The sequence below is a fragment of the Lissotriton helveticus genome, chromosome 4_1 (genome assembly GCF_964261635.1).
Source record: "Lissotriton helveticus chromosome 4_1, aLisHel1.1, whole genome shotgun sequence".
Lineage (NCBI taxonomy): Eukaryota > Metazoa > Chordata > Amphibia > Caudata > Salamandridae > Lissotriton > Lissotriton helveticus.
This window is the reverse complement of record NC_136063.1, coordinates 1,923,703,590-1,923,717,841: the sequence shown is the minus strand read 5'-3', so window position 1 is coordinate 1,923,717,841 and position 14,252 is coordinate 1,923,703,590. Positions and strand designations below refer to the sequence as shown.

General features: G+C 46.0%; 1 protein-coding gene across 12 annotated transcripts in view; it reads left to right on the top strand.

Moving 5' to 3' along the window:
- Positions 1-1,910, top strand: part of MAP7D3 (MAP7 domain containing 3) — a 1,012,878-nt gene extending 1,010,968 nt beyond the window's left edge. For all 12 annotated transcript variants that reach the window (XM_078688596.1, XM_078688591.1, XM_078688590.1 and 9 more), the window contains one exon: positions 536-1,910. In XM_078688596.1, the coding sequence (XP_078544722.1) occupies positions 536-543 (8 nt within the window). In that variant the 3' untranslated portion in view covers positions 544-1,910. The remainder of the gene's footprint in view (positions 1-535) is intronic.
- Positions 1,911-14,252: the final 12,342 nt, after the last annotated feature.

Sequence of the window (14,252 nt, the reverse complement as noted above, 5' to 3'; positions counted from 1 at the left end):
CCTTATAAAGGAACTCGGCCGTCTGCCTATATAGTTACGGAGCTCCTCGGTAACTTGCAATATCCTTATACTGTACGGCACGTTATCCATTATATTACTAGTGCTTCCTCTCCAGTGGTTGTGTGACAGGCCAGCTGTCGATAACAGAATGATTTATGGAGATAAACTGTTCGAATTTACAAAATGTAACAGAAACGCCTCCATGGGTTGAACTGTGTAGCATCTGTACGAAAGACGTAGGTGACCTGAACAGCCTGACACCATTCGATCATAGCCTCTTGAGTCTTCTCAAAAGCAGCTCTGCTCTAAACAGGATCATGACAAGGCACCTTATCCGTGCTGGAAAACTTTCACGAGTAAGAGCTTCTTGGCTTTGTTGGCATTTCAAAGTTGAAGACTTGGAAATCGAAGATGGTTGTTCATTTGGCTCGCTGTGTCCAGTTGCTTTAATAAATGCTGTCCTCGAAGAATATTTTCATAACCTATTCACATGAATTACTATTGCATTTTCTAACAATACACTCTCTTTTAACAGATATTTGACGAAAAAGAGGTGATGCATATCTGTGATTGCACTTTGCTTACTAGTGCTCCAAACAAGTGCTACAGGCCATGTTTTGAGAAGCTGCTTAACTTTGACCAGAATTCAACCTTACAAGAAAACATGGGACAAAAGAGGTCTACGACTGCTTTTGCAATCTGATCAAGAGGAGATTGTCAGTTTTAGCATTTCTTTTCTTTAAGTGCGGTTTGACAACATTTCCTATTTAATTTTCACTTTCACCATATCTGTTGGGTTCCAATAACACGTAAGATAATTCATTTTCTTATTAGGGCAATGTGCAAGTTGGCAGTAGGAGACTTAAGCTGTTGAAAAACGGCCAACAAGGCCATTGTGCGTTCTGTTCCATGACAAGCAAGAGTCTTGTTTATAGATGCTTAACTGCAATATTTGTAGCAAACTCTTTTCAAGGACTCATTTTTGATACGTTACATTTTACATTGTGAACCATATGCCTAATACGACGATATTGGCAGTTTCATATTTCATGTTATTTACCATGACTGTTTGTAAATATGTGTTTATAAGTGTTTACGACCACATCCATTAAATCGTTTTACATTATATGCCAGTACATATGCACTAATATACGGAGGGAATTATGCTCTTTTTATGTGTTTGTCATGATGCTGTCATCCAATGCATTTTGTGAAATGTTCTTTTGGCTTTCATGTATTTAAGTTACCCACATGTAAGTATTATTTTAATGTGTGTAAACAGTATTAGGCCACTGTCTACTTCTTTGCTCTTCTAATCGAGGATTTTAGTGACTGCAGTTCTGCATCTGTACTGTATTCTTGTGCCTGCTAACATAAACTGCAAGTCTTTATTAAGTGACACATATAGAAATACATAAACTTGCTTATTATAGCATGAAGAGACTAACTCCATATCATTCAAATGGACGCGGATACTAGCACATTATGATTACTCTAATATTGTTAGAATTGTATTTAAGAGACCATTTCATACAAGAAGTAGTTTCTAAAAACCCTTTCTGATACTCAGCTGGCCTTTCCCTCCTGTGACATGAATAGCTGATGAATTTGCCATACTTGATGCAACAATTAGAAGGGAACTAAACCTGTCGATCTCTTGACATGTCTGTTACAAAGCCCAATTTCTTCTAGTTATTGAAACCTCGCCATTCTAAAATTGGCATCATTGTTTTAGACTAGTGCAGTGCCTTAGATAAAATGTTTTTTATCAAAGCAGTTTAATTCTGGCAAAGACAATCATTCTAACAAAGAAATGCTACGTTTTTCTGTGCAAATGTTATTGTTGAATGCTTGGTTGACGTCTGTTTATGTAAATACGTCTGCACTGTTAAATAAACTTTGCAACTAAATCGTGTTTATTTATTGTATCAGAAGATTAATAGTTAACTAAACATTACTATTTTGCTTGGAACTGTGTTCATTTGTAAATTTCTCCGAAGTGTATCACCGAAAATCACTCCAGTAAATGAGTAAACGTTTAATGAATCAAAACTGATATACATTGTTTTACCATACATTGTTATGCTAGTAATTTGTATGTCTTGCATTCTGCCATTCAACTGGCCTTGTAGCACAGAATGAGTTCTGATGCCTCTTAACCTTTCGAGGATTCCATCATAGACCGTTGTCTGATTCGGCTTATGAAACAGAGCTGTATCATAATTTGTCTATTTCTTTACATTATTTTGAGGGTATTTTCGTAGCAACAAATGCGAACACAGCAGATTTTAATGTAGAAAATGGACCTACGTTTATAATAACTGTGCACAGTAGTTGCATACACATAAATCACCACATGTATCACCCTGTGGTAAGGTGGGGAAACCAGTTTGGTAGAATGATTGTGAAGAGCTGAAATGCACCACTGATGGAGCAAATGTGAGTTTATTAAAGGAAATATTCTGGAGTCTTGATCCATATGTAGAAAAAAGGCTGCTAGCATGTGTATTTTTAGAGCCCTCTTTCATATTCAGTCTAGCTAGGAATGACACACTACCGACATGTTAAGGTTAGAAGCAAGGTATGTGAGTTAGTTCCGTTGGATTTGCTTATAGATCACAACACATACTGTAAGGTATATTCTGAAGGGGTGAAGGAGCCAGTGCATTACTTTCAAGTTCGGATAGATATGCTAAAAATTACTTTGAATTGGGATGAGTGGAGCTGCTGTGCGAACAACAACATTAACTAGTGTGAATGAGGGCTCTGAGAGACCAGTAAGTAGTGCTTTGCCTCCATCATTGTGTAGTAAGGCAAAGGCTTAAACTTAGGACGAGAAGTTAATAGAAAGGTGTGATGACTTGATTTTCTGCTGTAGTGTAAGCTGGAACTGGATTTTTTGTTTGTTGTCCTCGAGAGGTTTTTTAAATAGTTCAAAGAGTCATTGAGAAGTCCCAAGGAGGAGGGAGCAGCCATCTTTGTTTATAGTGTTAATCCATGCCTGGGTGAAGTGGTCTAGGAGTCTATTCATGAAAATGAACTTGGTGTTTGTTAAACTGAGTTCCAAAATATGCTGTAAACATCCATGCTTGAATGATATTGCTGCATCTTCTGAGTCTAAGGATGTTCTTGGCCGATCATTTTTAAAAGTTTAGATGGCTGTAATCAGCATCTTGTTGGATAGCAGTGGCTTGGTGGCAAAGTAGAATCCCCAGAAGCTCCACACATTGAACTTCATGGGAGCGAATATAGATACCTCTAGAACCCTGCAGTAGATAGGAATTTGTGGAGATCTTAAGAATTCCTTTTGTAGAATTTATTTTTTCAGGTTGAAGCTTTTATTCGATATGCAAGATATCTTGAAAGCGTACACAAATACAGCATTTTAAGCAAACTGGAAAAAGACATTTTAAGAGCAGTATTAAATGTACAATTAAAAAGGATAAAAGGACATGAAATGTCAGAATAAATTAACTAAAAAACGAATTAAACCGCTAATGACAATCTCTTGCAGCGAATCAACCAACAATGTTTTAAAAATTTGGCTACACCACAAACAATAGGAGGTGAAGTGTCCGTCATAAGGATGCGAAGAGCTACCAGATGGCTACGCGTGCCCATATTGCGACAAAGGTATTTGAGCCAAAAGCCCCTGGGTTTAGCATAGTCCGGGCATTCAAACAATATGTGCGGTATGGACTCTGTCCTCGTGGTGCAACGGGCGCAAAAGGGGGACGTGTGGACACCCGATTTCCACTTGGACACCAGGGCACCAACTGGAAGGGAGCCCACTCTAAATTTAAAATACAGTGCTCGATCAGTTGCCAGGGTAATTAAGTCCAGATATGGTTCGTAGACTACAACATCTTTAATTATTAAAAAGGCAGCTGTAGATTTACAATGTCTAGAATTTGTCACTAGCTGGTCCGCTACCCATTTCCAGTAGAGTCTTTTCAAAACATCTTTTGGTGGAGCCGTTCTTGATGACCAGCAGTCCCCAAGTCCAATAACCTCCAAAAGTTTTTTCGTGTCTCTCAACCACTTGATCTTTGCCCATCCGCCCAAACTCATTATCTCTGCCAGCCCTTCAGCATATGATTTTAACTCTTCACCCCTCCAAATACGTGCCCATAGAAGGAGTGGCCGAAGCCGGGCTTGATCTTTGATATTCTTACACCCAGTATCCAACAGCACAGGCACTGTAGGGGTGCTTGGAGGCAGGGCGATTAGAGATTTTAAGAGCTTGCTCTCTGATGTTACCAGGGAATCCAGGCAGCAATGCCCCCACAGCTCTGCTCCATATAGGGCTGATGTTACTCCCTTAGCCTTGTAGATGTCAATTGCTGGGGCAAGCGACCTCCTTGGTGAAGCCCGAAATTCCCTCAGGAGGGCCCCTCCTACTCTCTTGTGATTCAAGACCATTTTAGCAATATGGGGTGACCAATTCATGGTGTCCGTAATCCGTATTCCGAGATAGTCGAATTCGGATACTTTTTCCAAAGGAACAGAGTTAAGAGTGGGTGGGCGGCCCAGTTTCCTTGGGGGGTTTAGAATAAGGAACTTGGTTTTATCTACGTTGATTACCAAGCCCCTTAAAGCACAAAAGTTCTGGAAGCGGGCGAGCAACTTCTGGAGGCCTTGCGGAGTCTTAGAAATCAAAAGCGTATCATCCGCAAAGAGTAAAGTTGGGATCCGCACTCCCCCTAGACAAGGAGCATCGGCTGGTTCTTGCTGGAGATAGTCCACCACCCCATTGACATATAATGAAAAGAGGGTGGGCGCTAGGACGCATCCCTGTCTCACACCCCGAGACACTGGGATCTTCTCAGTTATCTCTGCATTTCTCCCCCAACGAACCTGAGCAAAAGTATGTTCGTGTAGGCTAATAAGGAGGGACAAAATGTAGGGAGGTAGCCCCAACCCATAGAGCACCCTCCATAACTCCTCCCGGGGAACTAGGTCAAAAGCAGTCCTTAGATCTATAAATGCCAAGTATAGACTGCCCTTGCCTAGTTCCACCACCTTCCACCAAGGAGTGCCAACCTAAACACCTGCTCAATCGTCCCTGTACCTGCCCGAAACCCTGCCTGGAAGTCTGTTAGTATTTTGTTTTCCTCCACCCAATGAAGAATCCTACCCAGGATAGCTTTACCTGCTATCTTTTGGGTGGAGTCAATGAGGCTTATGGGGCGGTAGTTCCCTGGGATTTCTCTAGAACCTTTTTTATAGATTGGGACCACCACCGCCCCTTTCCAGGAATCGGGCACTGGCCCCCCCTTCATAATATTATTAAGGAGTGCCGCTATAACCCCTCCCCAGGCCACTGGATATGCCCGCATGAGGTCCCCCGGTAAGCCATCTGGGCCTGCTGCCTTCCGGGGGGCTACACACCCAATCACCTTTTCAATCTCTAGAGCTGAAAAGAGATTGTAGCCATGGGGTTCAGATACTAGTGGGGGGAGCATCCTAACATTTAGTGCCCCATCCGCCGGAAGGTATAGGGCCCCAAAGTGTTTGACCCAGCTTTGTGGGGGGATATTACAGGGTCTCATAGCTTCATCAGGCCTATTCCGGGAGCCTACAAGGTTCCAAAAACTCCTAGGGTCTTTGCTTTTACTGGCGACAAGTAGGTCCTCCCAAAATTTCTCTTCCCACTCATTTTTAGCAAATTTAAGGGATCTATTATATGCCTTCCTTGCTTCCAATATGTCAGGGTGGGATTTGGATTTCACTGCCTCAACAAGTTTTGATTTGTTTAGCCTGCACAGTTGTGTGTACCACCCGCTAGCTTTCTTTACACCTCCTTTCCTCCCTAGCTTACTCGGGGGGATAGAAAACACATTAGTCAGCGCCTCAGTTAGTGAGGCAAAGACCTCGCAAGCCCTACCCACCCCTTCCGGGATGGTCCCCAAATTTGTCAGTGCAAGATCTAAAAGGGTTGATATTTCTCCAACTTTTTCCTCCGACATGACCAATTTAGCCCATTTTAGGCGCCTTCCACATAGTGAGACTACCGACTCATCTGGGGGAGTTAATATGGGGTTATTATACCCCTTCATAGAATGACACCACCACTGAACCATGGTCAAGGAAAGCAGGTTGTGATCGCTTTCGACCGTTGGTACCACAACCATATCCCTCACCTGGCTCCACAGACATATATCTAATAGAATATAATCAATTCTAGAAGTATGTCCTGGTCTGTTATAAGTATGTGCCCCCCATATCGGAAATCGTCCTCCCATTCACTGCCCTTAAATTAAATTCATTGCTCAAGGTATATAACTGTAGCGCCACCTGTGACCATCTCCTAATGGGAGGAATCTCCAAGATTGGGATCCCTATCTTCGCGTCCTCCTCGTCTTGCTCTAAGGCAACATCCGAGCCCAAAGGCTCGAACGTACAGTTCATGTCGCCCGCTACCAGGGTACACGACTTGTGTGAAGTTGTACTAAGGTAGCTTTCCAGGAGTGATAATACAGTCGACTTCCTCCCGCCCTTAGTCCCTCTGGCATATACGTTATAGATATTCAATATTATGCGACCCCTAGAGTCTCTTAAAATAATATTTTGAATATCTGGACATCCTGTCTGAAGGTCCTCTATTCTACAGTCTAGGGAAGCTGCCACCCATATAAGCAAACCTCCCGAGGGGCGTCCTCTCCCCGATTCTGAAATTTGTGCGGGCACATAGTAGGAGGAAAATCCCACCCTGTGTAATGGGTCCAAACTCCAGGTCTCCTGGAAAATGCATATGGCGTGGTCATCAACCAAAGCATTCCAGTCTGGAAGGACCAGTTTTCTTGCGATCCCTGCGACATTCCAACTGAAAACCTTACAATTACGGTCCGTTACAGCTGGTGCGTCGCAGACCGCGAGAACACTCCTGTCCATAGGCCTCGCAGGGGGATCAGGCAAATTGCTGGACATGGGAATGGGGAGAGAGTCTACCGATCCACTGTCGCCTGTACTTATAGGAGAGAATATTCGGGGTGGCAGTACTGTCATTAAGCCCATTCTAAAGGCAGTTACCATACTGGGATCAGGCACTACCATCACCCTCGTATCACCCTCCTCCAGTCAACAACTCCTTGGCCCCCACAGAGGATTCGAGCCGTTGTATCCCAGACCCCCAACCACACATGGGTCCCAGTTTTGGCCGGAGTCAATTGTGCTATGGCCCACCCGGGATGGCATTACAAGTGTCCTGGGATAAAAAAAGGTTAGGTCCACTAGTTTAACCCCTACCTCATCCATATTTTTTATAGGGCCACAGATGGAACTCACCACTCTGGGATCTTGGAAGTTTATAATTACACAATCCCCCTCCTGTATCTTTTTTCCTTGGCCTATCCACCCTACTCTGCGGACGCTTAAAATTAGCCCATCTAGACCATTCGGGATTGGCTTATTTGATTTTAGCCATTGAATACACTTATTCTTGAGGGACTGGTGATTCTCCACTTGGTCTTCCTTCAGTGGGGGAACGTTTACTAGGACACCAACAAAGGGGTGACAATCTGGTGGTAAATTTATTGGGGCAGTCCGCCGTGGAAATTTACGGGGGACCGTTGTAGTTTTAACCGGGGCTACAGGATAAGGGGCAGTTTTAGTGACCTTCTCTGTCCCTACTCCCTTGCCTTTGTCTTGTGTGCCAGAGGCTTGGCTAACCTTTACCCTCCCTCCGCTTACCGAGGGCTGCGGATGGGATGTTAATTTAGGTGTACTTTTGGCGACCTAGATGTTTCCATTCCCTTGTGTTGGAGCCCTACTTTTGTTGGGGGAGGAATTACAGGTACAGGTGCTTGTATGTTGCCAGTATTTACCTTCTTTGCCCTAATTGGGCGATTAGAATCCGCCTGAGTTTGCGCGGGGACTACTGAGGGCGCACTCTCATTTAGATCCATGGCCTGGTTCTCACTCACTCTTTTATGCTGTTTAAATATAGATTTAAGTGAGAAGAAGCCGTCAAGGGTTGATTGCTCTAATTTGTCTATTCTAGTCCCCAAAACCTTAACCTGGGTCAGCAACGGCACAAAGAGAGTGTTTACCCTCTCCATAATCCTATCAATCATATTTTGTTCAAAAACTGGGGAAACATTTGCAGCACTACTAATAGCACTACTAATAGAGGGCGAGCAGTAATTTCTACCCGTGGGTGCGTCCACAGAGCCCCCCTCCACCACTACCTTATCTGCTGGGACCGACCCCCTTACGTCCCTCACACCCTGCTCAAGAGTTTTTCTCGGTTGCTTATATAGCGCGGCCTGTTTCACCGGCCTACCCTTACTAGAGCATGCTGCCCTTTTATTTTTGGCCCTTTTATTTGGCCCACTCGAGTCAAGCACAGATTGCACCCCAACTAGGTTTACTATGTTATGAACAGGTGAGATTGGCAATATTATTTGAGTAGAGCTTGTGATTAGGGGAGCAGGTGGAGGTGCTGTATCTGCGCCACAGACTTCCACAACACCACTAGATAGAAGCGCAGATGGGTGTTCCGGCCTATCTATAATGCTCCCAGTTTCTACCATTTGGGGATGATCTACAGAAGCATCCGGGACATCAGGGGGAACAGAATAAGTGTTGTCGCTAGCAGGTGATAAGACCTGGGCTACAGCCCCCAGAGAGGAGTGTCTGGCAGGGAGATAGACCTCGGAGAGTCGCCGTTCAGAAATGGCGATCTCATTTTCAATGACCGCCGCCACTCTCGTAATAAAACGGTCCATCGTTCCAATCACTGGGCTCCCAACAGCACCACCTCTTTCGCCCTCAGACCTAAGTAATTTGCCAGAACGGGTTGACATGATAAAAGGAATGCCTTTAGGCAATGTAACGCGACCCACCAGGGCCCAGAGCTGGATGTAAGAGACGTGGCCCAGCCCAGCCTCTGTCTGCCCCTGACTGCCACAGACTGCCCGCCCTTTGCTCGGGCTTCGCTCGGCGTCCCGCTCGCGTCCCGCTGAGCGTCAGGCTGTTGGATATAGAGGGGTGTTGCGGCCGGGGGGGTGTGTCCTGCTGGGGGCACGGCCGTGCACACCTGTGCAGCGCAGGGACTCCTGGTCTTCTGAGTCCCTGCGGCGCGCGCTCTCCTCAGCCTCACGGAGCTCCCTCCTCCTTACTCACGCTGAGCAGTCCTCCTAGAGCCTCGACCCCACGCCTCAAGCCGCGCAGCGGCACCCGCGGAGCGGGTGCTGCAAGAAGTAAGCGAGCGGCAGAGGCGGTCAATCCCTCCAGGGATACAGGGAGGCTAAGTCTCAGGAAGTCGGCGTGTTCGGTAGCAAAGCACCCAGGTAAGTCTTAAACAGAGTCCCACTGCGGGTTAGCAAGCTTCCTGCTTTAATTTTCTGGTCGGCCGGGGGGTGTGTCCTGCTGGGGGCGCGGCCGTGCACACCTGTGCAGCGCAGGGACTCCTGGTCTTCTGAGTCCCTGCGGCGCGCGCTCTCCTCAGCCTCAGCCTCACGGAGCTCCCTCCTCCTTACTCACGCTGAGCAGTCCTCCTAGAGCCTCGACCCCACGCCTCAAGCCGCGCAGCGGCACCCGCGGAGCGGGTGCTGCAAGAAGTAAGCGAGCGGCAGAGGCGGTCAATCCCTCCAGGGATACAGGGAGGCTAAGTCTCAGGAAGTCGGCGTGTTCGGTAGCAAAGCACCCAGGTAAGTCTTAAACAGAGTCCCCCAATTTATTTTTTGCTAGGTAGGAATGAAGAGACCAATTTGTTTTTAGAATGTCTGATATCTGTGCGTGAGTAGAGGCTTTTGAGTAAGACATTTGGGTAGACTTTATCAATGACCACTTTCTGAGGGATACTTTTGACTGCAGATTCCTCATTCTAGAATATTACCCAGATGACATGCTGGATCTGGAGAATTTTGTAGCAGTGCTCCCTTGCACCTTGAGGTGGTGTCATGCGGATCAGTGTTGGCTGCATCCTGCCAAGGGGGAGGGGGTCGAGCCTATCAGGACTCTAAAATAGCCAGTATATTCTTTTTTTGTTGTGGCCATTTTAACTTGTTGCACATAACACAGTATCAACACATAATAATTATCAACAGTACCCCACAATTTGTTACTGTATGCAAATATATATATATATATATATATATATATATTCACGCTCCAAGTTTGTCCACCTGATGAGTAGCACGCGAGCAGCAGCTTTATTTATGTGTAGGTGAGGACGGGGATCCGCTGGGTTGCACCACCCCGAAGAAACGGGGGCCACGAGACTCGCTATCCAAGGAGTCTCGTATGTGGAGCTGCGTGATGGATGAGGACAGGAGTGATGTTTGGGGCTCATGGTAGAGCCTTTGGAACGAGCAGTAATTTGAAAGTGCATCCATCCAGGATATATGGACTACATCTCCCACAAGCACAATGTGTGTTTTCATATAGGGAGATGGTAGACGTCGTGCACTTTACTGCTGGCCCCTGATGAGGAAAATAAATTTCCGAAACGCGTCGGGTCTATTTCAAACATGCAACTGCCCATACCAACTAACGCTTTGGGGAAGGCGCATGCAGGCTCGGGTGCTACCCGCTACTTGGACAACCCAATGGAGCGTAATATATATATATATATATATATTCCGTAGGTTGTCCTCTACCACAATTTGTCGCACATCATTTGATACATATCTAATATTGACGGTGACCAGCCTACATCCCACTTATCCTGTCTCTATCTAGTATGATCATATCTCACCCTATCCACCGTTCCCAGAGTATGATTGTAGAGATGCTATCAAGGGTCCCCAATAGTCTTTTGGCCTCAATGTCAACGCTTGTTCTTCAGCATACAATTCCAATTGGGTTTTACAATACGGTATATCTATTAGCTATGCATCCTTTGTAGGGCTGGTTTTGCCCCCGTACATTGCTACTCTGCACTTCGCCACCGATAAGCACACCAGCAGTAGTTTCTTTTTGAGCGATCTAAACTCTCCTGGCAGCTCCAACAGACAGATCTCCTGCGTACATTCCACTTGTGCCCCAATCGCTTCAGATAACACATCCGTGACCTGTATCCAGAAATGTTGCACTCTAGGACAGCACTATGCCAGGTGTATAAAATCAGCCCCCTCCGCCCCACAACGAGGTCAGTTTGAGTCTTCTTTTAGGCCATGCTTTTATAACTGCATTGGTGTATAATACAAGTGGTGTATAAATTTAAACTGGATGATCCTTAAATTACAATTTGATGTCAGCATACTTAATTGCGCACAACAAACCCTGCATTCATCCTCTACCAGTGGGTGCTCCAGTTGTGCGTTCGATTTTACCAATCATTTCCCACCTCCCGGATGCTCTTCCTTTAGTTCTGCAATATATAGTTGGTGCTGTCTAGTCTTGCTAGTCAGTAATGCCTGTAGTGCCATGAGAATGGGGGGTTCACTGCGGAAATGCAGGTTGTGCTACCTCTCCGCTGCTATAAGTCAGTAATAAAGGAATATGAATAGTGGGGAGGTGTCCCTTTTTGCCACAGCATCTGATAGTGTTAAGAACGATATATATGTGTGTGTGTGTATATATATATATATATATATATATATATCTCCCATAGTTTTCAGGCCTGTCTTCTGTAGCATCTGAAGTGATTTATCTTCCTGTATCACTGTCATATATGGGTGGTGCAGTAAGGGCATTTCCGGTGCATATATCACTACCCTCCCAGCCCATTTGGCCAGTGCTCGCCAGGCCATCATTGTGGTGTGTTTACCTCATTGCGGAGAGTCCCATTTCACTTATTTGAAAGGATAGCCTTCAGGGGTACTGGCGCAGCGCCATCATGTTTGCTTGCCACATGCGGTATAAAGTCGTGGGGCATGTACCAGAAATACCCAAGTGTGCTTGCGTGCACAGATGGTATAGCTTGAAATCCGGGGCACTAAACCCTCCGTCTGTGTATGAGCGAGTTAGCATCTCCCAGCTAATTCTCGAATTCCTGCCAGCCCATGTTAATGTGACTAAAAGTGATCGCAGTTGTTTAAAAAAGGCCTCAGTAAGTACCATTGTGACATTAGCAAACGGATATAAAAATTGTAGCAATATTATCATTTTGATAATAGCTATCCTATCTGCCAGAGAAAGTGGAAGCGCAATCCAACGCACTATCTGGTCTTCTAACCTGGATATAGCCTTGCCATAATTTCCCCGTAGTACCATATTTGGATCCCTGTGCACCCGCACCCCCACGTATTTAACTGAGCTGGTCGCCCACTCCAAAGGAAGGTCCACCACACATTGCTGCATTGTCAGTGTGAGCGGGAGGATTATCGATTTTGTCCAGTTTATACACAGGCCAGAGTAATACTCAAATTTGATATATTCTCTGATTTCCTTGTCTAGGTGGGTACCTGGCTCCTGCATATATATGATGCCATGTCATCCGCGTATAATGAAATAATCAGCAGACGCAGTGAGAAGCGAAGCGCCGCAGGGGCGTGTTTCTGCCTAATAATGCAAGCCAATGACTCCATAGTGAGTGCAAACTGAAGAGGGGACAGGGGGCAACCCTGCCTTGTTCCTCTGTAGACTCCAAAGGAGTCCGGTGTATGACCATTGACATATGCCCAGGCCTCTGGGCATTCATATAGAAGCCTAATCCATCTTAAAAACGCCTCTAGCATACCCATACAGGCCATAACTGTGAACATGTAGGGCCATGGAATCTAATCGAAAGCCTTGGCTTTGTCCAACAGCACCGCCACCGCTTGCAAGGAGGGCTCTATTTGATGTAGTAGTGCGATTATGGTACGCAGACTATGTGTGGATGACTGGGCAGTAAGAAAGCCCGACTGATCCGGTAAGATCAGCTGAGATATCAAGGACTGCAATCTCATTGCTATCACCTTGTCTAAAATGTTGGCGTCTATGTTTATAACAGAGAGCGGTCGGTAGGACTCGCACCTCTCTGGCTGGCTTTACCAATGTTATTATGAGCGCCTCCCTCAGTGACGGCGGTAGTACACCACCATCATACACCTCCTAATATACCGCGTGCAGCTGTGAGGCAAGTAATTCAGAGTACTCTTTATAAAATTCACCAGTAAACCCATCAGTGCCGAGCGCTTTTCCATTCGGCAATGCGCGGGTCGCCGCTTAAACGTCATCAACTGTCACTGGTTGCCCCAAGTACACTCCCTGTCCCGGCAACAGCCACACCAATGCCACATCCTTGAGATAGCGGCTCGGTTCATTTAGTGAGGCAGTGTTTCTTGGACCGCATAGTCTGACATAAAATTCCCGGAAGGTCTTTAGTATCTCTAAGTTTGAGTAGCACACAGTGTCTGCCTCATCTATCAATTGAACTACCAGATCCGAGCCTGTCCGCGCTTTATATTTTTGTTCAAGACTGTGTCCAGGTGTTCTGCCCTCACCATATGCGCGGGCTATACGACGCTTTGATAGGAACCTTGACTCCTGGCCTGCAAGTGACTCAAATTCTGTCAATTGTTATCTAATTGACACCAAGATAGCCCCTGTAGGCTGCTGTTCATATTCTCTCTCAATGGAGTGTAATTTATCTTCAGTCTGTGTTAATTGTGTCCTAATACTTTTAGAACCCCCGCTTTAATACTTATACATTTCCCTCGAAATGTTAGTTTGAAGGCTTCCCACAATGTGAGTCGGCTATCCATGGAGCCTGTATTTAATGTAAAGAACTTGACTATCACGTTACACAATTCATCTGAAAGAGACACATCTGAAAGAAACAGGTTAGTATTAGATTCCTTACCTTAGAATATCCCCAGGCGTCAGTCTGGATCCGGAAATTTTTGAGTAGCAGTACCCCTGCGCGTCGGTAGGCGTCGTCTGAGGCTCCGCGTCCGTCGTCGGCGTCATTGGCGCTGGGATGACGTCGCCGGAGTACTTAGACACCGCCATCGCGCGCTGACGTCAGTTCTTTTTTGCGCGCCAGCAAGCGTAGGTCCGGAGAAAGTAGTACCCTTTAGTCACTTTTTGACTAAGCTTTTTCGATCCTTTTTGGATCCATTTCGAGTTGTACGACTCCATTGGTGCCGGTAGGGATGCCCGGGTTCAAGCCCTGTGCCGTCTGCAACCGACTGATGTCGGTTACCGACCCCCATCGTCAGTGCCTACATTGCTTGGGGCCCGACCACGATGACAAGTCGTGCCCCAACTGTCGGGCCTTGACGTTGAAGGCTAGGCTGGAGCAGTCCCTTAAGCGCCTCAAGCTCCGGCAGCCGGCCCCGCGCCGTTCGAGGTCCTGGTCCGGAAGGAGTTCTTTTTTC